The 23137-nt window shown below is 48.3% G+C and overlaps 1 protein-coding gene across 1 annotated transcript in view; it reads right to left on the bottom strand.

Moving 5' to 3' along the window:
- Positions 1–17332, bottom strand: part of LOC120954682 (transmembrane protein fend-like) — a 64048-nt gene extending 46716 nt beyond the window's left edge. Inside the window, exons 1-2 of the mRNA XM_040374829.2 lie at positions 16932–17332; positions 14889–15410 (exon numbers count right to left, since the gene is read on the bottom strand). Coding sequence (XP_040230763.2) covers positions 14889–15131 — 243 coding nt within the window. The 5' untranslated portion in view covers positions 15132–15410; positions 16932–17332. The remainder of the gene's footprint in view (positions 1–14888; positions 15411–16931) is intronic.
- Between the last annotated feature and the right edge of the window lie 5805 nt (positions 17333–23137).

Here is a 23137-nt window from a genome sequence, read left to right on the forward strand (position 1 = left end):
GAACGTTTTTACGCCTCCACCCATGCACCCCGCAGCTCTGTTCCACGCTCCCCGTTCCCACCCGGTGGTGTAGGTTTCTTCTACTTTTTTTGTTTTTTTTTTTTTTTTTTGCTTTTGGTGCGACCAACAGCGGCAGCGCGGCGGCAGTTTAGCCGCTAAATTATTACGCTCATTTCTATAATGAAGCTATCGCTTCCCATTAGCTCAATTGAATACGTAATAAATTCTGCTACTATTTCGTCCCGAAATCGGACGCGCCCAGCGTTTCGGGGCGGCGAAGTTGAATGATGCGGCGAGCGTCGGTAGGCGCGGAGGAAAGAAGTACATATTCCGAATTCATAGCAACTCCGATGCGAGCTCCGACAATGCGAATTTGTTCCATCAAAACGATGCTGCTTTCGCCATCTTCTCTCTCTCTCTATCTATCTCTTTCTCTCTTTCAGACACCTTTTCCCATGGGACCGATGCTTCGCGTCTACATCCGACGCGCTCGCCATCTTGGTGGACGCGGTAGTAAGCAACGATTGACTGAACAAATTCACGGCTCCCTCAGACCCGCGCCAAACCGTGAGTCGTTAAAAGATGTCGTTAAATCAATCCATAAACATATCCATAAACATTCATCGCTGTATAATTATGCAATTCTGGAATGTTGGCTTCCATAGGCACCGGGGAGCATCTTAACGGCCCGCTTCAACACATTCCCGGATTCCCTCTGCGCGCCTCTCACACCTGAAGCTGATGCTGTTGTACGATGATGGTGACTCCGTTGAGCCAAAGATCCTCCCTCCTCACTGCATTTGGGGGAGTGCAGGGCACGAAAGTGAGGAAGCATTGCGACGTAAGAATTATGTTCCAATGCATTGAAACGACGACTCCCGAACACACACACACACATAATGAGCATATCTCAACAGCAGCGCGTCTCTGGAAGTGTTTGGCGCAGGCCATGTGTTGAAGCGATCACAATATGTCACCGGCCATGCCGAATAGCTCCCGATAGCCAACTGTCAAATAAGTCTTTTTCTACGTCCTCCCCTCCAAAAAAAAAAAAAAACCCCTACGCATTCTCTGATCCGCCAGCAATTACTCACGACACGCCAGAGCGTGAAACGATGTACGGTTTTGTCCTGAGAATTTTTCCTCCTCTGCTTCTGCTTGCTGGGTCAGAACAGAACAGAAATAAAGATTAATGACAGTCAAGTGAAAGTCATCATCGTCATCGTCACGTCGTGAATAGGCACTTTCGGGACCTCGGGGCATTGTGCGCGTTCGTCGTCTGTTACATTTCCGCTACGCGTCTTTTCCGACGAAATGCGCGATCATGTTCAGCGGCACGCTGTCCGATCTGGTGCGAACGCGCGCATCTCTAATCGGCCACCGTAACGCTGTCTGACATCTGCACCCACAATTTGTACGACTCCAAAGTGCGTTCCAACCACCCTCGCCCCCGGTGCAGCGAGACGACATACTATCACGTACTCGGTGCCGAAGCTAATCGTGCTTGGAGTTGGTGTTGTTTTCGAGTGGGCCGCGCTGTTCTTCCAATTGACATATTCCAGCAACAATCAGCCCTTCGGGGGGACAGTGTGTTTCCGGCCGTCCGGCGATCGGTGACAGCGAAATTAGAAAATAGGCTGTTTGGTTTTCAGCGCACGGGGTGGCCTACGCAACCTGGATGCAGCTGGTGCGTAAGACCCGTCGGTATAATGCCGGACCAGCCGGACGGGTTGCCCAAGGTGAGAAGAGTCAACAGTGCAGCAGGTTTGCGTTTGGAGCTGTGCACATAAAACCCGGGCCCGGGGTCGCTAATTGGAGAAGCAAACGGGCGAAGGTGAGGAGAAGATCTATCGCCTGAACGCTGTCGCAAGTCAAGCGCCGATGGTGGTCTCTTCACATGTGTCGGAGGTGTGTTTTTGTTAGAGATTATATTAATTGTACGGCGCAGGCGATCATCAAGGCGACCACTTCCAGACAGTCTGGAAGCTGATAATACCTGATCTGAGCCAACTACCACATCGCTCCACCGATCCGCCTTTACCTGACAGAATCGGGCGAGATCTCCTCAACCGCCATTATGGTCCTTCGAGCCGGATCTCTTGCAACGGAACGCTTTCAACCTTTTTTTTTTTTGCGATCGTCCATCTTCACCGCGCGCTTCGTTGCGTAATTAGCGTTGCGTCCACGCTAAAGTGCACTTCGCACTTCTATTCTCCTATTGGTTTGCACGGCTCGTACCCGGGATGGTGTTTGTTTTGCGCGTTCCTTCCAATCGAGGGCGTGGTTGGTCGCTTAGGTGCGTGCTCAAGTAGGTGGGTACAGCGAGTTCACATTCGCACACCCGTCCCGATTGCGTCGAGCGGCACCCTCCAAGTCAGTTTGCGTTCTAACGCGCCCGTGTTCTCGTATCGGCTGCGCATGACTCAAACACTTTCGAAATACCCGCGTGAGTGGCGTTTTATTTGCGTCGATGGTATGAGCAAATGTGTGCTTAAAAATAACACTTGCCTGTGTTCGGTACGAGAAACGTTGAGAAGGAAGGTTCTGCCCTTTTTTTTAGTATTTAGTGCAATCGGTCATGCGTGCCGAATTTAAAAAATTTACTGATGATGACATTTCGGTGAACGATTGCTACATGCTGAAGAATTCGCATTCCCAGAAGAGAGCATGGTGAAATATATATAAATATATATTTTGACTTCAATACTTGTTTCGAACTTCTACGCCGCAATATTCATCTTTCATCGAAAAACTGTTCAGTTAGAAAAACTCTTTAGCTAAAATGCTCAACAAGAGTACCTAGAACTGGAAAGTTCTTGAAATTATCCTCGAGACTGTATCCCAGAATGCACATCCCAAGGCTCAAAAAACAAACAAACTTCAAACCAGTAGACGTCCCAACGTGCTGAAGCTTCCAGCCGCGTAGCTGAAGAGGGGCACGGCAAAATGCCCGCTGAGGTGTCCATCCACGCACCAGCACACACACACACACATGCAAACACACTTGATAGGTCATGTTTTGGCACTCTTCAGCCGCACCTCGAGTCGGACAAGCGTTTTCGAAATCAATTTCCCAACACGTCCACAGTTCCAACAACGACCGACAGACAGGCAGCTGACAGTTGCTGCAAAACTTCCAGCCTGCTTCCGGTTCGCTGACTCGGCTCGAGTGGATTTGGACTTTGGGCGCTCTGCCGGTGTTGGTGTGTGGAACTGCTTTCTTGCTTCAATCATTCGCTCCTTCTCTGCATCGTTTATGGCTGTTGTGGTACAGTCATTTGCAGCAGATTTTTGGATGTACATGTCGTAGGGCCGAATGTCAGCATTTAGGATCCAGAAGGCTTTAAAGACTCTATCATATTGCAGAACCTCTTTAGAGTATAACGGGAAGGAAATTGGAGATGCATTTGTTAGTGTCTCTAAATGTAATTTCCAAAAAAAAACTATTAAATAATGAAACATTTTTGCTACTTTTTCACGTTAGAGTTATGTTGCAGTAGGTTGGAAAGTGCTATCGAATTTCGTTCCACCTCCTGCTCCGCCACAATCTGAAGTTATTCCGGCGATGGTCGTGAGCATGCTTTCACACTTAATCGGAAACAAGTAAAATAAACATACCGAAACGGACTGGACGAGCAGCCCCCGGGTATGTTCTAAGCCCTTCGAAACGGCCGCCACAAACGGGGAATTGGTGCAAACGGGAACACTGGAGAAAACAGGAAAACCCCCGTGGGTGGAAGAAGAATTCCGTCCCCGTTGGCCCGAGCTAGGTGGTAGGGCCGCTAGATAAGCTGGCAGCTGACGGTGGAGGTACGGGACGGCCGGGCTTAACAACTTCACGCTGTTTGAGTAATGAAGAAGTCGGCTCCCGGGACCGCGGGGATTATCGTGTGCGCGAGTACGAGTGAAAGCGCACCGACGCCCGTCGGTCACGTCGTGCCGCGACAGCGTAACAAATTCGAATCCCCGCCATTGTCATCGTCGTGTACGTCTGGGGCCTCTTCCCCTCCCGGAGGGCGGGATTGTTGCCGGGTGATCCAGGGGTTTTCAAGTATCGGGAGCATTCACTGTCGATATAACCAGGCATTTTGCTTAGGAATCAAAGTTCTACTTTGGAATTATCGCAACAAAAAACTTTGCATCTCCTATAAAGACTGCCTAGACACTTCTATCTTCATTAAACTACATTCCAATTTCACACTAAAATCGATTGTGGAGAAGACATTCTTGGACCTTGGGGTTTCGCTTTTCCTCAATATCACACCACACAGTTTTGCAAAGTGTTTACTTCTGAGAGCTCCAGTGGAGCTGCATATGAGCCTCGATTACAGCTCACTGACAACTTCCTCACGCCAACACGCTTGGCTCCGTCCAACGCTACCAAGGGCCCGCTGCGATTGTCGAACCCTGATATCTCGCGGGCCCAATCCGCCCAAGGCACGAAGGCACGTAGATCACGCCCCTGGGCGTAAGTAGGCTTAATCAGATAATTATAATTGATCATAAAACTCGCTCCCCTTTTGCGCAGCCCGGGCGACCCGTGATCGCGGGAGAGCCAACCCGGGGACGTCCAGAGGCGTTGCGCCCTTGTTGCTTCCTCTTCTTTGGGAGCTTCAAATGCTAAGCGTGTCTCGCGACCCCGTTTGTGCTCCCATTATTTTCATTTCTCTCTCTCTATTTCTTCACCACTTTTACCACGTGACGCGTTCTATTTCGTTCGCTGGTCTGGAGTCTGTTTTTTTTTTTTTTTGTCCGTTTCCTATTACTATTAAGCCTTTTGCTCCAATTATGTCCCATGATGGTTGGCTTTTTTTCCATGTAAGCCATACCCCTGTTTCAATCGTTACACGGGTGACACGGGTGACAGTGGAAAACGGAAGAGCGGAAAGCAAAAACAACAAAAAAACAATGGCCTTACGAAACGATCGACGCAACGCGCTGCAGCCACCGGAACCGATGCGCCCGGAGTGTTAATGAATGTATCGGTCCCTGCTAATCGCGTGAGAAATCGGCATGCATGACGAGCGCAGGAAATGGAGCCACCGCGCCGTGGGTTCTTTCGCCCAGCGCCTGAGATCTTAATACTGGCCACCTGCTGCTGCACAAGCCTCTGCTCGTATCATCCTTACGCTTCTGATTTGTTCCGCCAAGCGTGTTTTGACGCGCTTCTCTCTTCTCTGTGGTCCATTTTCCCGGGCGTATGCTTCCCAAGCAATAAACGGTGCTAGCAATTTCGCAATAATTCTGACACGTTTTAATTACTGGTAATCCTTATAAGTATTGCCATAATAATGTTGTGTGTATATCACATTACTGTCAGCAAATGGAGCACGATGGAATGATTGATAATCTCGATACAATGATAATTATTTTATAAAAAAATCTTCCACTTCCATGTGTACACGAGAACAACACCGGAACCCACATGAAAGCACAATATTTATTTACAATCCATTCACAACTTTTACGATACGCAATGCACAAAACAACACAATAAAGCAGCAACTCTACAATGAAATCGCCCCCGAAAGATAGCATTGCAAAAGGGATGCTTTTCATGGGGAAGCTCGATCATTAAAATCACTTTGTTTCCACCACCATGAGTTTATGAGTGTCGAACTAGGCGACTAAAACTAGCAACGATGGGTGGTGGGAAAATTGAACACCATTTTCATTACCTCGTTTGATGAATGCGGGCATGAAAGGCACCAAACAAAAAAAAAAACAACCGTGCAAACGAAAATTATGATTTATATTAATGAGCTAGTGCGTGTGAAAGACCCTTTATTAGTAAAATAGCATTTGATAGTGTATCAAGTTCGGAACGAATTTTAAAAATTATCTGTGATGCGATACATTCACTTGCCACGAATGAAATCGATAGTTATTTCACTTTGTTTGGTGGGATTTTCCATCACTCAGAAGCGAATGGAAAATGGTTCTAAACATTTTAAAGCGTAAAGTGTTTTGCCCCACCGCTCTTTAACAAAATTCCTTTTCAATTCGCCAACCTTTGACGGAGCAATTCTGAACCCAAAACCGCCGGTTTACGCGCGCGGTGGCAAAATTTTTGCATACTTTCCCGCTGCTACGTTCGTCCATTTTGGCCTGCTGTGTTTTTTTTTCCTTTTTCGCTCTGTTTCTCTCTCTCTCTCTCTCTCTCTCATTTGAAAAGGCAACCAACCGAATTTTCATGCACCAAATTTTGGCGATGACAATTTAGCGTCTGTGTTGATGGTTTCCTATTTTTTTTTAAATTCCTGCAACTGCTAGTGGAAAGCGGCAGAACCAACCCGTATCCCGTAGGTTCCCAACCCGTTCGGGGCGATTTGTTCTAACACCCCCCACCGGGCAGGCAGGCAGGAAGGAAACGGAAATTCTAGGTCAAAGCAAGCGAAGCGGCAAAGCAAGGGGCATCCTAACCAAACAAACAAACAAACGCACGAAACAAACAACATCTTGGAGGGGGCGGGAAAACGATTTTCGTGGCAAATGAAGCCGTTCGATCGCGTGCGTTTTTTTTTTTGTTTTGTTTTGCTGCTTAAAGTTACGGTTTGAAGGTACGCTGCGCGTGCATCGGAATTTCCCGCACGCTGGCTGGCCCTTCCTGTACAGTAAGCACACACACACACACACACACCAGGTTGTGTGCTTTGATTGGTGGAAATCTGAGTGCTGAGGAGGATCGGCGTACGCAAGCGGAAGCGGAACGAGTTCAAAATTAATTTCATTTGAAATAATAATTTTATTGCTTCACTCTCGTACCTTCACCCTCGCCTGGTGCACAGGAGTGGTGGGAAAATCCTTTCCCCGGATTCTTTTCGCGTTTGCGTCCGCCTCGGCACGGTTCGGCGCTGCTAAGCTGCGCTTCCATTTCGCATTCCCCGCTACATGCTGCGAATTGCTTCAAACAAACCAATTTCAATCGCCTCTTCCGGAAGCGCTTTGTTCGATTTCGTTCGCTTTGATTTTTCAACGCCCCCCCCCCCCCCCGTGTTTGGTCCCCCTTTCCCGCTCCCGACGGCGGACTGTTTGGCGGGGCCTGATGGGTGAGCGTTTCTTTGACTTAAGCCGCACCATTGAACCGTACCGAAGCATGAAATTGTGTGCACGGATGGGGAGTACGGTGAATGGAGCAGGCAGCATCACCCATCCCGGGTGACTTCTGCCAGCAGCCGGGGTCGGGTCGGGCTCTTTCATGTAAGCGTTTGTGCTGCGGCATTTTGGGACATTTGAAGGGCAAGAGAGAGAGAGAGAGAGAGTAAAAGAGCGAGAGAGAGAAAGAGAGTGGAGAGAAACGGGAGGCAGCAGCGCGACCGTTCTGCAATATTTTCTCGCATAATCTAATCAGTGTCATCGCGTCACGTCGACGCATCTTTTGAACCGATTTTGCACCCCTGCCCACGGAAGGATCTACCTTACCGAGCAGGGAGGTCATTGTACTGATGTGTGCATGTGTGGGACAGAGGTTAGGTTCGTTGCCGTTGCTAGTTTCCGGACTTAGTGCGTGTGAGCCTCTTCAAGGTGGCCGGGGGCATCTAGCCGGCCGGAACGGGTCTCCGTAAGCTATAGAGCCCGTTGCACTTCAGGCTTCAGGTTACAGACACGCGCGCAGCCACTTTAGCTGTCGCCCGATGCGTGTGGCTGTGGCGGCGTGCGACACCTCATCCGATACTGGCTGGGAGCGCAAGTGATCCGGCTTAGTCACGGTTGCACGGGTGCGCACACACGGCACGCACTGTCGTTTTGATCTACCATTTCACTCGACGAAAAGGCTAACAGACAGCGTAGAGCTGTGTTTTGTAAGATGAATGTAACACAACATTCCATAAAGTGTTGGTACTTTGAAGCAAAGCCTGAATTCAATACAATACATTTTATTAAGGCCCGTCATGGGTTCAAGCCCCAAATAGACCGTGCTGCCATACGTAGTACTGACTATTCTGCTATGGGGGTAATCCTAAAAGTTACTGAAAACCAGCCCAAATGGTACAGGCAGGCCTTGACCGACAACGGTTGTTGAGCCAAAAGAAGAAGAAGAAGAAGACATTTTATTAAGGACTCAAACAAGATCAATAGCAGTTTGAAAATAATAAACTATTAAAATGAACAAGTACAATCGAATATCTACATGATACATAAGAAAGTCAATGCAAAAATGATTAGAAAATCTAACAAATATGAAAAAAGGAGCAAAACGACAAAACATAATGTAGAACAAACCAGTAATACCGGTGAGAGCAACACAAACATGTCAAAAAGCCAGGACAGTCTTGCAAATACATACATAGGAAATATTTATTCGGTGAGTTTTGTTCAAACTTATGTAAGATTAGTAAGTTTAGACAAAAAATACTCTAAAATAAATGTATTAAATCCTAGGAAGAGAAATATGTAAGCCATATCAAAGATGAAAAATAATGTTGTTGAACAAAAGAGCTCATTAACACTCAAGTAAATATCTAAAACAATTCAATACATTAGGTTTTCCCAGCACTGCATAACTGACTTCCATTCCCAAGAAACATTTCCTATAGCTTTTACACAAAAACATGTCTAAAGAATACTTTAATATGAGTGTACTATGCATTATAGTTTTAACATGTATTTTAAAGATGCTTAACAGTCTTTAAAGTTATTAAACCGTTAAAACCGTTCTGAAGGAGATTATAATACTGTCTTATAAGACTTAAAAGATGCCCGGCTTTAACCATCCAGTAAACGTATTCTTAAGCATGTTTAAAGACTCGTTATTTGAGACTGGAACATCAACATTAACTGATCTTATTAAATGCTTATTAAGCCTTGAATGAAGGGAACTTGGAACAAACTATACAGGCTGCATCTGAGATACGCTATTAACGCAAATCGTGAAGAAGCGGTTTTCAGCCATTTCAGCCAACCACTATCTTAGCCACACATACAGCACTACATAGCGACTGCACTTGTGGTCAAGAAAGTCCTCTTGATCTTAAGCCAATGGAATCCATTTTAATGCATAAGATTGCTGATTTGTGTATCCAAAATGTGTCAGCCATGTTGATGTGTATGTGAACCAATTCATAATTTACAAGCCAAATAGAAAAATGGAAATTTTCCAAAAGCTTTTCTCGTCATGTTTATTATGCCACAGCCTTGAAAACCCTTTTTGTGCAAATTGAGGGTGTTTCAATGAAAAATATATGTTTAAAATAATTTATTTTTTTACTAAAAAGTTGTTTATTATTGAGGCGCTTTCATATTTTTTCAAATTATTATAATGTACTTCAACAGTGAAATTTTCTTGGCGTGGAGTTTTGCTCATACGCGAGCTATTTCAGATTCAGAAAAAAATTTAAGACGACATCATAATTCTCAAATAATTATCATAATCCTTCATAATCATTACTTCATTGCCGTCTCAAGAACATATCCATAGCAATAAGCTGTAATTTTGATAATTTATTTACGCCTCACATCTTAAAGGTCTAGAAATGGTTTTAACAAGTAGTCTTAACAGAGTTCTGTAGATGGGCCCTTTCAGTCTTAAGTGAGTTTTATAATAGTCTTATTAGGTCATACAAGCCATTCAAATGAAAAAGGGAGGCTTAATGGAATAATCGTAACAACAACGTTAAAACTATGATAAGATTTAAAATGTTACTTGGGTTGCGCATCTTTACCGCTAGTACTAAACGTTCTTTAACCCTGCCGGAATTGCCCTCACCGGTCCCGGCCCCGATCCGTCTTATGCTCCGTCTCTCCAAAAGGAGCATAATCTCTTTTGATGCACAATTCCTACCGGGAATGCCCGACTGGCGGCGTACCTATGCACACACACACACACACCGTGCGCCCTAGGCGTGTCCGTTCGGATTACTACTGTTTCGGTCGCAAGTGCACACACCCACCTCCACCCCCAACGAGCGACGTGTGCAAGATGTCGCCCCGCACTCTTGGAACCGGTGGACAGGGACCAGCCGCCCGGGCCGGCAGTGATTTATGAGCTCCCGCCCAAGCTGGTTATTAATATATATCGCGTTTTGTGTGTTTGTTTCTGCTCGGTTGCAACTTGCCCCCCCCCCCCCCTCCCCCACGAACCCTTTTCCGGGAGCGAAAAAAACACACACACGAGATCTTGCCCTTTGCCTTCCTTCGCGTGCTCCCTTTTCGTATGTACTCGGTTCGCTGCTTCCACCGAAGATGTGTGCAAGTGTGGAAGCATTTTTTCTTGGGTTTTTTTACAACCCCCCCCCCCCCCCTAATCCCCGCTCCCCTTGCCCCTTGCTCTCAGCGCAGCAAAACGTTAACGACGCGCATCCGGAAAAGATGTCAAGCTACTAGCCCGTCGGTAAAGTTGAAGAGCGAAACGTGAGCCCCCGGTGCAGCGCGTACTTTTGCGGCCGACAAGGGGCCAAGGGATGGGTGACGAATTATAGACTGCGCGGTGTGCGAGAAGCGTGCGAGCCGCGAATTGTCCAGGGCGCGTTCCGTGCGCGAAACATTAGTGCGGCCCATCCATCCATCCATCCATCAGGCGACGGTAACATTAATCCAGCCACCAGGCGACGCCGCCGCCCGGTGGGCGCACCCTTATTATTTTTTTTCACTGGGCGGGCGTTAAGTCAAGGATGCGCATCGTACTGTCGTCTGCCATTAGGCTCAACGGGCCCGACCACAAGCGACAGGGCAATGGAAACAGTGGACATTGGGCTTGGTGAAGTGAGGATGCAGTTGCTGCGAGAAGGTAGCTTGCATCATAGCAACAGGAATGAAAACAAAAAAGCAGCATTTAGAAGAAAAAAGGTGAAAATAGATTCAAAGACTACATAAATTGTGGTTGAAATAGAAAACAAAAGATGTAGCTTGCATCATAGCAACAGGAATGAAAACAAAAAAGCAGCATTTAGAAGAAAAAAAGTGAAAATAGATTCAAAAACTACATAAATTGTGGTTGAAATAGAAAACAAAAGATGTAGCTTGCATCATACCAACAGGAATGAAAACAAAAAAGCAGCATTTAGAAGAAAAAAGGTGAAAATAGATTCAAAAACTACATAAATTGTGGTTGAAATGGATAAAAAAAGATGTAGCTTGCATCATTCCAACAGGAATGAAAACAAGAAAGCAGCATTTAGAAGAAAAAAAGGTGAAAATAGATTCAAAAACTACATAAATTGAGGTTGAAATAAAAAAAAAAGATGTAGTTTGCATCATAGCAACAGGAATGAAAACAAAAAAGCAGCATTTAGAAGAAAAAAGGTGAAAATAGATTCGAAAACTACATAAATTGCGGTTGAAATAGAAAAAAAAGATGTAGCTTGCATCATACCAACAGGAATGAAAACAAAAAAGCACCATTTAGAAGAAAAAAGGTGAAAATAGATTCAAAAACTACATAAATTGAGGTTGAAATAGAAAAAAAAAGATGTAGCTTGCATCATAGCAACAGGAATGAAAACAAAAAAGCAGCATTTAGAAGAAAAAAGGTGAAAATAGATTCAAAAACTACATAAATTGAGGTTGAAATAGAAAAAAAAAGATGTACAATAAAGAAACGAAAAATATAGAAGTAAAAAGATGCTCTGAGAAGAAAGAAGGTAAATAGGAACAGAAAAGAGAAGAATTTGCGAAACACTGCTAATAAATACATCATTTAAGTAAGACGAACAAATTTGTAAAGGAGTAGTCAATAAGCAAACGTAATATAAAATGAAAAATAATGTGAATGTTAACAATGTGCAAAAGGATATACATAACGACAGAATGTAACAACTAAACCAATCAAGTATTCTAGCCATTTTTTATGACAATCAGATTCCAGCAGCGCAGTTCCACTGTGCTCTGGAAAACTGCTCCACTTGACCGCTACCGTGACGTTATTCCGGGCTCGTCCAGGCCGGTCCGAACCACATTCCGCACAAGTCGCACACGGGTGTAATCATTGTAATTACTGCAACAATATCTAATTCGCACCTTCCGTACCATGCGTGTGTGTATGTGTGTCGTTGGCCGCGACCAAACATGGCCCCGAAGATCTAGCCGGCAATTACGCATCGTACCCCGGCCCGTGCGAACGTCTGCCACGGCTGTAACTGGAGCTTATGATAAATTACATCCCAATCCTTCGGCGTTTTTTTATTTCTGAATCAATCCGGTGATCCGGTTTACCCGTTCCGTCTGAGATGAGTCGTCGTTCCGATGGTTCGGAGCGGCGCAGGGTCCGATGAACTCGCCCCGTCGCCCAGCCGAAACAGTGGACGCGATTGTTTTCTGCAGCTCGGTGCCGGACAGCATAAACATCGCGCAATGAGCGGCGGCGATGACGACAATATGGAGTCGTTAGTGTCGGGATCGGGAGGTGATAAAATATGGGCGCATTGCCGTCCCGCCGCGGCTTTTGCACGCACCCCGAGGGCCAAAAAACCTTGACACTTGGGTGGCAATAAAATTTGTTGATGGGATGTAAATCGAAGTCTGGTACCGTTCCGGCACAAACACAGAGCAGATCTGTGCCGAACTGCTGAGTCAATGCGTTGGGTGTGCTTGCCGTCTCGAACAGAAAGGAAACGCACTTCTAACAATGAAGATCTTTGACGGATATGAGGCTTAAAATTTACTGCTAATTGCATCAACATGTAGCTGGCGTAGCTCGGAGTCGTCAACAGTCTTCCGGAGCATTTTTCTGTTTTTCTCTTCATTGTTTAATGTCATCATCCGTCCAACGGGCATTGCTTTGTGTAACTCCCGCAGTAATTGCGCTCTTGCGGGACTTGGACGCACGACCAACATCTCCAGGTACGGGCGGCCGCCCTATTTCCCAAACCTTGACAGCCGTGCAGTGAATCATCTAACGGCTCCAACGATCGGAAGTACCTTCCAGCAGCACGTTCAACACAAACAGTGCAGATAATAGCAAGCCCGGGAACCCGGAAAGGGGGGTAAGATCAGAGCGATTGATCTGCTTCCACCTTTCGTTAAACCGCGTGGGACAGTGGCGCTCTCGCCGTAATTGCCGGCCCGTCCACTGCCAAAGGGCACGTTTTGAAAACCAAAAACCTCCAACTGTGTATGGTACAGCCACGAATGACTTGCAGGAGGGAATTCTCCTCCACTCAATTGGAGCGATCAAAACGGAAGTAAAGTCATTCCAACCTTCGTCCCGGTGAAGCGACGTCCTCACTGTGATGGACCCCCGTCATCGTGCCATTCTGCTGCGTCTTACGTTCTCCAAACCAAACCGACTGGGCAAACAGAAAGGAGAGAGGGGGTGGGGGTGGGGGGGGGGCAACGACGGCGCGCTTTGTCAATCTCCTTCGCGTTCTTAATTGCTTCTAGTGTCGCGATTTAATTGATTATCTGATCGTAATGATGTACCGGTTGGGAAGGAAAAATTTAATAATGGAACTCAAGAGGAACCTCTTTTTCTTTTCATACTTTTTTTTTGTTGTTGCCCTCCTCCTTTTGCCCGAGATATACCGCCGCATGTCCTCACTCCCCCATCCCCTCTCCCCGCAACACTACATGCGTCTACACGAGTGGCTTTCGCGAGGTCTTCGGGTTTGCGGTTGCCGTTTCGCCGTCTGTGCAGAGAAGCCGTTTTGCCGCTGGCTCGCCTTACCCTTGGCGGGGTTTTGTTTTGTTCTTTTTTTTTCTTCTTTCGTTGTTGTTGTTGTTGTTTTTGATTTGTTTAGTGAGGGCTTTCGGCAGCCTCTCTCGCATGGTTGTTTTTTTTTTTTTTACGCGAGCCAGTAAGTGCAACTCTCCAGAGATTTGGTTTGGTGTTCCCCCGGCTGCTCTGCTGCCGACGGACGGTTTGTTTCGAAGTTTACTGTGGCTGTGTGTGTGTGTGTGCGTGTGTGTGTTTTATTCGCTCCCTCCCGCGGCTCAACAAAGCAGAGAAAACTCATCAAAACAATGCCAGAGGCGTACCGCTGTGACCGGGTGTACCGTAGGGCCGCGAGACCGAACCGGAAAGAATGTGGAAGGCGGCCGCGCCAACCAGTGTCCAGCCGCGCGCGGGAGCAAAAACAAAAAAAAAACGCGCCCTAATAGCCGGGGCCGGAGCCCCTTTCCTAAAGGGTGAAGGGAAGAAGTGGGCCCCCCCCCCCGCAGCACGGCAGCGGGCAGGAAAGAGACTGCACGACGACACGAGATAAAACAACAATCGAAATGATAGACAGCATCTTGATTGAATCAGAAAACTAGTTAATCACGGGGCGAATCATGTCCGGTGGCGCGCGGAGGCATTTGGTTCGTCGTCCCTTCCCCGGCAGTCGGGCATTCGTCGGGGATTGCCACAAGGCTGGACAGCGCTGACGCATCACGAACCGGAGCATCGAGCCCGATCGCCCAAGATCCCCTTAAACAGGCATCAGCAGCGCTGCCAATTGGGTTTGCGGTTTTGGGTTTGCCTTTTTTTCTTTTTTTGCTTCCTCTTCTTTGCTTCATTCCGGACGGAATGAGCGGACGGACAGAACGGCTTGTGTCGGGCTAGCTCGCCGATACTTGCGGGGAAGTTTCGAGTAAGTCCCCGACAAGGACGGTCGGCTGCGTCAGTCGAGCGGGAGGACACATCAACTGCCGACGCTCGCCTGCCGCTTGATGGATGCCTGCCGCCCCATCCTAATGATAGCCAATTCGGGTACCACCGGGTCGCCCGGTGCTCCCACGGCGAGAGAAGGCATCGGGCGAGCGATCTAGGAAGGAAGCTGACAGCGCAACAGCCCGGACGGCCCAAGCCTCCCGGGCGGCCAAACACGGCCGTGTACGTGTTCTAGCAGGCTCCCGCTACCGATCGTTTCCCCCCTGCCCCACTCCCCCCCGTTGTTTTATCGTGGTGACGCGCAAACCCGCGCGGCCCAGGCCCTATACAGCCGGGCCCTATTATTTAATGAGATTATAATTACCTTCGCCAGGCAGGCCGCGCGACAGCGGTTGATAGTAGCGTCGTCGGTTGAGGTTGATGAAGTTGAGGCTGACACCGTCTCCTTTGTGGGCGCTGTCGCTGCGCTGCTCCCTGTCAATCGGTAGCTGTCAGCTGGTAGTGATGATGCCGCCACCGCCCGCCCCCCGACCGCGGCCAGCGTCACCGCGAGCAGTGTCAGCGCGAACAGCCGCCCAGCCCACCGTGTGTCCCGGACTGGCGCCATACCTTTCGCTGGAACGTGTGTCTCTGTGTGTGTGTGTGTGTGTGTGTGTGTGTGTGTGTGTGTGTGTTGGTGTGTTGGGTATGCTTGAACTTTTCTAGCCTTCCCTCGTTCCCCTGTTTGTTCCGTGCGTCTTCTTGCCCTCTTGCTGGAGCTCACATCACATTTCCACCGGGTTCCTCGCCTCGTTCGACAGCTGTCGATTAGTTGCACTGGGGTTCGTTGTTTGTTCGCTTTTTTTTTTTTTTCGTTGAACGCCGGGAAAATTCGGCCCTCTTTCCACTGGAATGGAGGATGAAATGGGGAGAAAGATAACGGAGGTAGTGAGAAGGGTGATGTGAAAATTTTAATTGACTGCGCATCGCGATGAAGCGCGCGCAAAAAAACAAAACCAACAAACAAGGAAATGAACAGCCAAACGCAACCCAAAACGAGCACTCCGGCGACAGTGTCATCAATGTCAGGGGATAAAAATAAAACATCCTTAAAACTGGGAGCAGCGCGACATCCTCGGTCAGAAAGTGTGGCTGGGTTGGTGGCTGGGTGAAGGTCGGGGGCGGTCCCACCGCCACCGTCACCAGCAAGGTTTCGGAATGTCCGTAATGCGACAAAAACAAACCACAAAAGCACATGGCAACAAACAAACAGATTCGCCAAACCCTGAAAGGGTGGATGAAGAGAGAGAGAGAGAGAGAGAGAGAGAGAGAGAGAGAGAGCGAAAAAGAGATAGAGAGCGAGAGAGGGAGAGAGACGGAGCGAAGAAAGAATGGACATATTTTGAAAGGCTGCTTAATTATTTAATTGCATCATTTTTCATCGGAGTTCGTCCCCGGGGCCTGCATTGCAATGCAGTGAGGCTGGGTATGTGTGTGCGTGAAGGGGAAGAGATGAAATGAAAGAGAAAAGCGAAGCATGGCAAGTGTTGATTGTGAAGGCTTTTAGCCAAAACAACAACAACAACAACAACCCCCAAAATGGCCATACAGTTTGGGGCACAAACACACTCGGAGACAGGATGGTTTGGTGCGTGTAAGTGTGGCAAATAGTGGAAGAATCCTTTGGCGTAGCATTATTATTCCCTCCGAGTACCTTGCTGCAACTGTCCATCTTGCTACTCAAAGTTGCCAAAATTGCGTTTTTTGGTTAGTTGTGTCGGACGCTTCCCAAATCCCTACAGCCACTCATCAAGCAACTCGCACACACACACACACACGCGCGCAGGTTCATTTCTGCCAGCGAAAAAGTCCTGAACCGCACCCGGGCGCCCGGGGCTGGGCTCCAATCCCGATCCCCCGAATTTCCAATCCCCGTTGCGCCTGTTTGACGCTCGCAAACGCAAAACGTTCCAAAACGAGCGAGCGAGTGAGTGACGCGGGTTGATTGTGAGGGCGGACGCGAGCGAAACAATTCCGGTGCCTGAGTGACGAGCGGTGGCGGAATGGTGCGTGAGCATCCTGGGATGAGAGGGCCGTAATGAAGCTGGCTCGGATCTCTCTATCGCACGGCCGTAAAGTTTACGGCGCGTACTCTCTTTCGCCTTTTCTCACTCTCTCTCTCTCCCGCTCTCGCGCGCTTATTCTCATATCGTGGAAAGCCACGAGATGGTCGAACCAAAACAAAACCAAACTGTATAAGCAAAAAAAAAAAAAACAACGCTTCTTCTAACAAACATCGCGAGCGACACTAACCATGGGAAACTATCTCGGAGTAGGATGGTTTGGGCGTGAGTACTTAATGGAATAATGGTCAATGAGATTTGACAACTGGTTATTGTTTGATTTATTTATTTATTTATATATTTACCTGCAGTTTAAATTTCACTATGCTTAGTTATCCACACATCCACACAACTCACTGACAAATATGGTCGTACACTACAAAAACCAAAACAACAAAACAACCATCGAATGCACCCTGCAGAGCACACGCACGTGCGTGGCCTCGTAGGCCGTTCGGTCGCGGCAGCAAAAGAAAAGTCGCCTTTTGACCCTGCCCGAGACCCCACCCCACGCTCCTCGGCAACAACCAGCGGGCACGAACCGGGGCTTTACGAAAACGCGTCCGGAGCAACAAACCTTTCGGTCGGAACTGAGCGCACACCTTCCGGCGCGTTCGGTTTCGGCGTGTACGCGAGCCGTGCTCCCGAAGTTTTTCGGCCACCCACCGTTGCCCACCAACCCCCCCATCCGCCTTCCCCTCTCTCCTGGGCCCACTTGCCTGTATTTCTCGTTCCAGCCCAGCCCGCCTGGTGGAGCATGTTATCGGAACGCAGCTTGTATGCTGCAGGCAAAATTGTCGGCGGTGCGGGAAGGGAAGGCCACAGAAAAGCAACAACCGGAGTGCCGAAAACAAAAATCAGGCTCGACACCGCTTCACTCACGACCGCTCCCGCAGGGGTCGGGAAGAGCAAATCCGTCGGTCGGCCGCTCACTGTGAGCAGTATGAGCGAGACGGCGCATCAGCGGATGCTGGGCGAATTTTAATTTTTTGTTTTGTTTCATCGAAAACGGGCGCTCACGCTCGCTCTTTCGGGTTGCGCTTTCTCTCTCGCTTTCCACGTGAGCTCGCTTGGGGCAGACGTTCGACGGGAACGCGAGCGAGCGCTGCACTTTTCTCGCACGTGCTTGGAACTCACGCTCTGCTGAGGGCACTCACGCTCCCTCTCGCACTGGTTTGTGTTTTACGTTTCTTGCCGATTTTATTCTTGCTTTTTGTTGTGGAGTGTAGTGATGGGTAACCGGAATCGCACCCACGGCTCGGAATCGCTTCCAAACATTGCTACTCCGGCTCCGATTCCGAAAAATTCAAATCGTCGATTCCGCCCGGAGCCGTCCGGAGCCGTCGGAGCCGTCGGAGCCGTTGGAGTCGTCGGAGCCGCCCGGAGCCGTCCGGAGCCGTCGGAGCCGTCTGGAGCCGCCGGAGCCGTCGGAGCCGTCCGGAGCCGTCGGAGCCGTCCGGAGCCGTCCGGAGCCGCTAGTCGGCAGCTGGAGCCGTCGGAGCCGTCGGAGCCGTCCGGAGCCGTCGGAGCCGTTGGAGCCATCATGTTATTCGGTAAAAAGCAAGTGCGGCCTAAACCATACACTTTAGTCGATGTAAACAACCGTGCAAAACTGCCATAATTACACTCGTCTGCCTCGTTGTTTCGTATTTTATCAAACCCACCTCCCGTCATAGTTCTATTGCTCCTTGACCTCCTAATTTGATTCATTTTTTTCCTATATATATACGGAGCAAACAATTATTTTTGGCTTTATTTTTGAAAAAAAAAAACACACAAAAAAGCTTCATACCAATAAATGAAGAAGACTCTTTTTTTACTGTTTTTTAAGCTCTTTTAAGCTGTTTTTTTACAATAAAATTATCACTAATATCGGGAAATTAATGCGCTTCAGAATACTTCCGACTATTACAACTACTCCGACGGCTCCGACGGCTCCGGACGGCTCCAACGGCTCCAACGGCTCCGGACGGCTCCGACGGCTCCGGCTGCCGACTAGCGGCTCCGGACGGCTCCGGACGGCTCCGACGGCTCCGGACGGCTCCGACGGCTCCAACGGCTCCGGACGGCTCCGGCTGCCGACTAGCGGCTCCGGACGGCTCCGACGGCTCCGGACGGCTCCGAACGGCTCCGAACGGCTCCAGACGGCTCCGAGGTCGGAGTTTTGCACCTACCTTCCGGAACCGCTTCCAATTTTGGCGGAGTCATTCGGAAGCGATTCCGGATTTTTGTTGAATTTACCCATCACTAGTGGAGTGTGCAAGGTACGGAAGGGAGGAACTCACTCAGAAATATTCGAGCTGTTGCTGCTCGAATGCAATGCTGTGGTTCCTTATTAAAAGCATTATGGCAAGAAAGGGCTTCAGTGAGATTTTTGCAATGTTGAAGGTTTGAATATTATTTTATCATAAATTTAATTTTTTGTTGCTAAGCTTGGCTCAAAAATAATGTTTTGAAATGGAATAAACCTTAGAAACTTGACAGGGAACACGAAAAGAGCGAAACAAACGACCTTCTGCTACCCCACGCGAGCCACCGAATGAAACTCTCCTGCATGGACAGAAAAAATAAATTAACAATAAGTAGATTTCATTGTTCCAACTTGTGCTTAGCACTTGCGCGTTTCTGTACTTCACGTCCAGAACCACCCCAACAACATCTTAGAACCACCCCATCTTGGTGCTTTGCATTAGAAGACTTTCGTTTGCTGGAATTTCTCTCCGACGCTCTTCGCCACTGTGCAAGGGCGGTTTCGTTCGCGGCAACCCCCTTCTGTACGGCACGCGAAGAATCGAGATAGCGACGGAAACCATGTTTCTCTTCCGCGATCGCCCTCCCCCCTTCGCAAGCTGTTTGGTGAGAATTACCTTCCACCGATGGCTTTGCTTTGGTAGGCAGTGATGGGTGCGCGGAAGGAATGCTGAGCTTGTTGCATAGCAGACGCTCCACTTACGAGCGCGAGTCGATCCGAGTCTTTTAAGCCAGCCCACCGCGCTCGGGAGCGGACATTGCAGCAGACCACGGTGCATATAAATCGTTCCGCCAGCACCGGGAGCACTAGGGCCTCTATGATTTCGGTGCCGGGTTGTCGTCAAAAATGGCGTGGAACCGGCGAGCTTTGCAGGAGGCAGGCCACGGAGAAACAAGGTTGCTAGGGGTAGCACCATCATCAGCAACCATCATCTGCAGCAAGCTCCCGGTGCAATAGATAGTTTATGAGCGATTGCACACATTGCACACATCAACTGGAGTCGACAGGATCAGCGCGCGTTTTCTTTTTGCGCTCCTGTAGCCACCGTCCCGAAATGTCCCGAAATGCCACAATTCGCATCGAATGGGAGGAGTTGCTTTGCTTTCACCCTGCGCCACCCCGGAGGGCATCAAGATTTCGTTTCAAGAACAACTCCTGCCGGCTGATTGCCATCTCATGCAGCGTCGGGACAGGTCCCTGCACTACGGCAAACTTCCAGCGCATCGGACGGTCTTTGGACTGGTGCAGCCGAGCTGCAATCGAAAATGGGCAACCGCCATGTCCGGCGTGACTCATATCGAATGTCCGGGAGTGTACCCAACTCAACTCCACATGCGCATATACACACATTTGGGGGTTCGCTTGTGATCAAATATTCTCTTTCATCACACCTAAAACCTAATCTTGTTGCCACGCCAGGCCAGAGTGTACGGGCGAGCCCGGCTCGGAGCAAACTTTATCCCCTTTCGGGGTCCGGGGGAAGGGAAGGTGGGAGGATGGCTGCACATTAGCATAGCTAATGCCCGAACGGCCCTACTGCTGCTTTGCTGAGCCGGTTCCAATGTCTGGTGAAGGTTTTCGGGTGAGCATTGCCGATTTTTACCCCAGACTCCCTGGACTGGACAGAAGACAGCAACCGTTCGGGACGGTGCTCTGCCGGCTCCGGGCAGAGCGGTATGCTCGGTACTCGGTTTCGATTTGACACCACCACCAAGGGCGGCCGAGCAACCTGTACATCGTGGCAGATGATGAGCGGAGTCTAGTTAAGGGTGAGCCGGTGTGCGAGTCCGTATAAGCCCTGCAATTGGGCAACTGTAATACGGCTTGAGGTGTATAGTTTACACAAAGAGAGGACTATGCATTCCTAGATTTGATGGACATTGACTTACGTTTATAATAAAACAGTACAAGTACCAAATCAAGAGCTACTTAGGATATTTTTCGTCACCTAAAAATGTGTTATTTACTACTAATTAATACTTCAAAAAGGCTTTTCTTTTAGTGACATGTGACATTGTGACATTCTATTCATAATTTCAAGGGTGAGGCTTATTAGTTCCGGTAATGAGTAAATTTTACGATGAAAGATTTAAATATTACAATTTTTTTGTTTGCGGAAGTACCAATTACTCAAATAGCATCTTGAAACTATTCAAGCTACAAGAAAAACATGCACAAAAAAGAATAAGCTGAAAAAACTTGAGAAAAGTAAACAAAACGTATAAAAATGAGAAACAAATCAGCGAACGATTGAATAGATAATTTCAGCAAGAAATAAAAAAAAACATAGAATAGTCCAAGCGAATAGCTAAAGCATTCATAACACAAAATATTACGGAAGGCTTAAAAACACTGAACGCCAGCTAACGGCTAGCTCGTGTACTCAAGCTGATCGTCTCAAACACTCCAAAGACAGAGATGATTGATTCCTTCCAAAATATGTTTGACCACACGAAAGACTAACCTTTTCCACGTCCTCTCTCTCTGTCCCTCCCTGCTGCTCCACATGCAACAATCATTTAAATTCTAATGAAGCTCTTCAGTGCTTGCGTCGGGTGGATGCGTAGAACCAACCGACCGACCAGGCATGTAGGTTCAATTTGCGTGCTTCCTCCGGTCGTGATTCATTAGCGATCGAGGCGATTGTTTCGCTCAACCCCCGTCCACCAGTCCCTGTGGTTCTCAATGTGTGGCACGGAGGGAAGTACGCCCGTCCGCGAGCTATTTTCCGCTCGCCCTATAAGTAATGTTCCGTGACCGGTTCATTCGCGACTCGAACTCCACGTTTGCCCCGATGATGGATGGATCGGGCGTCGGGTGTTGAGTGTCGGAGTGCCATCATTAGTTGTGGGTCCAGGGGTCACGAACCGTTTTGTGTCTGCGTTTCGAGCTGCTTCGAACGATCCGCTCCCTGCCCCAATGGATTGGATTATTTATTCAAAAAGGACCTCCACTCACTGAGGCGGCCGGTGTCCTTCAGGATCGGATTGTATTTGCATGCTCGCCGCCTTAACTTTCCTTCGTGTTTGGCCCTTCCGTCGCTCGGAGCGTTACCATTCTGAGCGGGAGCTTTTTTTTTTACTGCTGCAGCTTTGCACACGTTTGTCCTACTCCTTCCCAGAATCTACTGCACAGTGTCACGCCGCTTTCATCCCAGGTCCTTCGGAAGTAAGAATCAGCAAATCGTTCCATTTGCCCACCAAAAAAAAAAAAAAATGGAACCCAGACAAACGGTTCGCACCACAAAAAAAAGAAGCACAACCTGTCCTTCAGCTTTAGGACGGATGAATCACGCACTCACACAGGCGGCCAGCCGGCTCAGACGAAAAAAGGATGCAACCCAACTTGACCTTCCTCGGCTTGGAGTGACTGTGGCTGTGGGGGCCTTCCCGTGACTAGTTTATGATAAGGGTTAAGGGAGGGCGTTTTTTTCCCCCGAGTTTGCTTCTCGGGTATCCTTCATCATATCGCCTTCCCGCGCTTTGGGGATTTATATTCCTTTTTGTTTTTTTTTGCGCGCAGACAAGAGCTGTCGAAGCTTGTTCGCGCCGGGCGGACATTGGTTCCAGGCTGCGGCTCGGGCAGAAAATCGAAAGCGCCGGAAGGCCGCGTCGGAGCACAATGCAGACGGAAAAGAAAGCAGCAAACTTCCGCTTAATTAGGCCCGGAACCGGTGCGGGACACTGTGTCACGGTGCTGACAGTTGCGATGAAGCTTTTTTTTGTCTGTGCGTGCGTGTGTATCGGTGCTCGATTCTTTGCTTTGTTTGCTATGCAGATTTTGTGTGTGTGTGTGTGTGTTTTTTTTTTAGGGTGAAAAGTTGCGTCCCAAGAAAAAGGATCGTGGGAACGGAATGATTAAGTAAGCGTCGCTGTTTTCTTTTCGCAAAGGGTTACTGTAACTGCCATCGCTCAGGCATTGGAGCCAACATGCTGACAGGAATGGAGCTTGGAGATTTTAAAGGATGCCTTTTTGAAGGACTTGCACAAACAAGAGCAACAAAAAAGTTCCTTTGAAAGGTTACACAACGACACTGCGAGGATGAGGTGTGCATGCTAAAAAGAGTTTTTGTTTTCTTACCGTTCTGAATCCTGAACTTGCGCTAGAAATTGATGTCGTTCGTAGAAGTAACTTTAAAATCTGAATTCGTCCCGCATAAGCTACAGCAGTTGCACTTGTCCAGATATCATCCTAGGACATCTATCCATAACTCTGGTAACAATATCTAATACTCCAAACATATCCTTACATAGCGAATAT

The sequence above is a fragment of the Anopheles coluzzii genome, chromosome X (genome assembly GCF_943734685.1).
Source record: "Anopheles coluzzii chromosome X, AcolN3, whole genome shotgun sequence".
Taxonomy (NCBI): Eukaryota; Metazoa; Arthropoda; class Insecta; order Diptera; family Culicidae; genus Anopheles; species Anopheles coluzzii.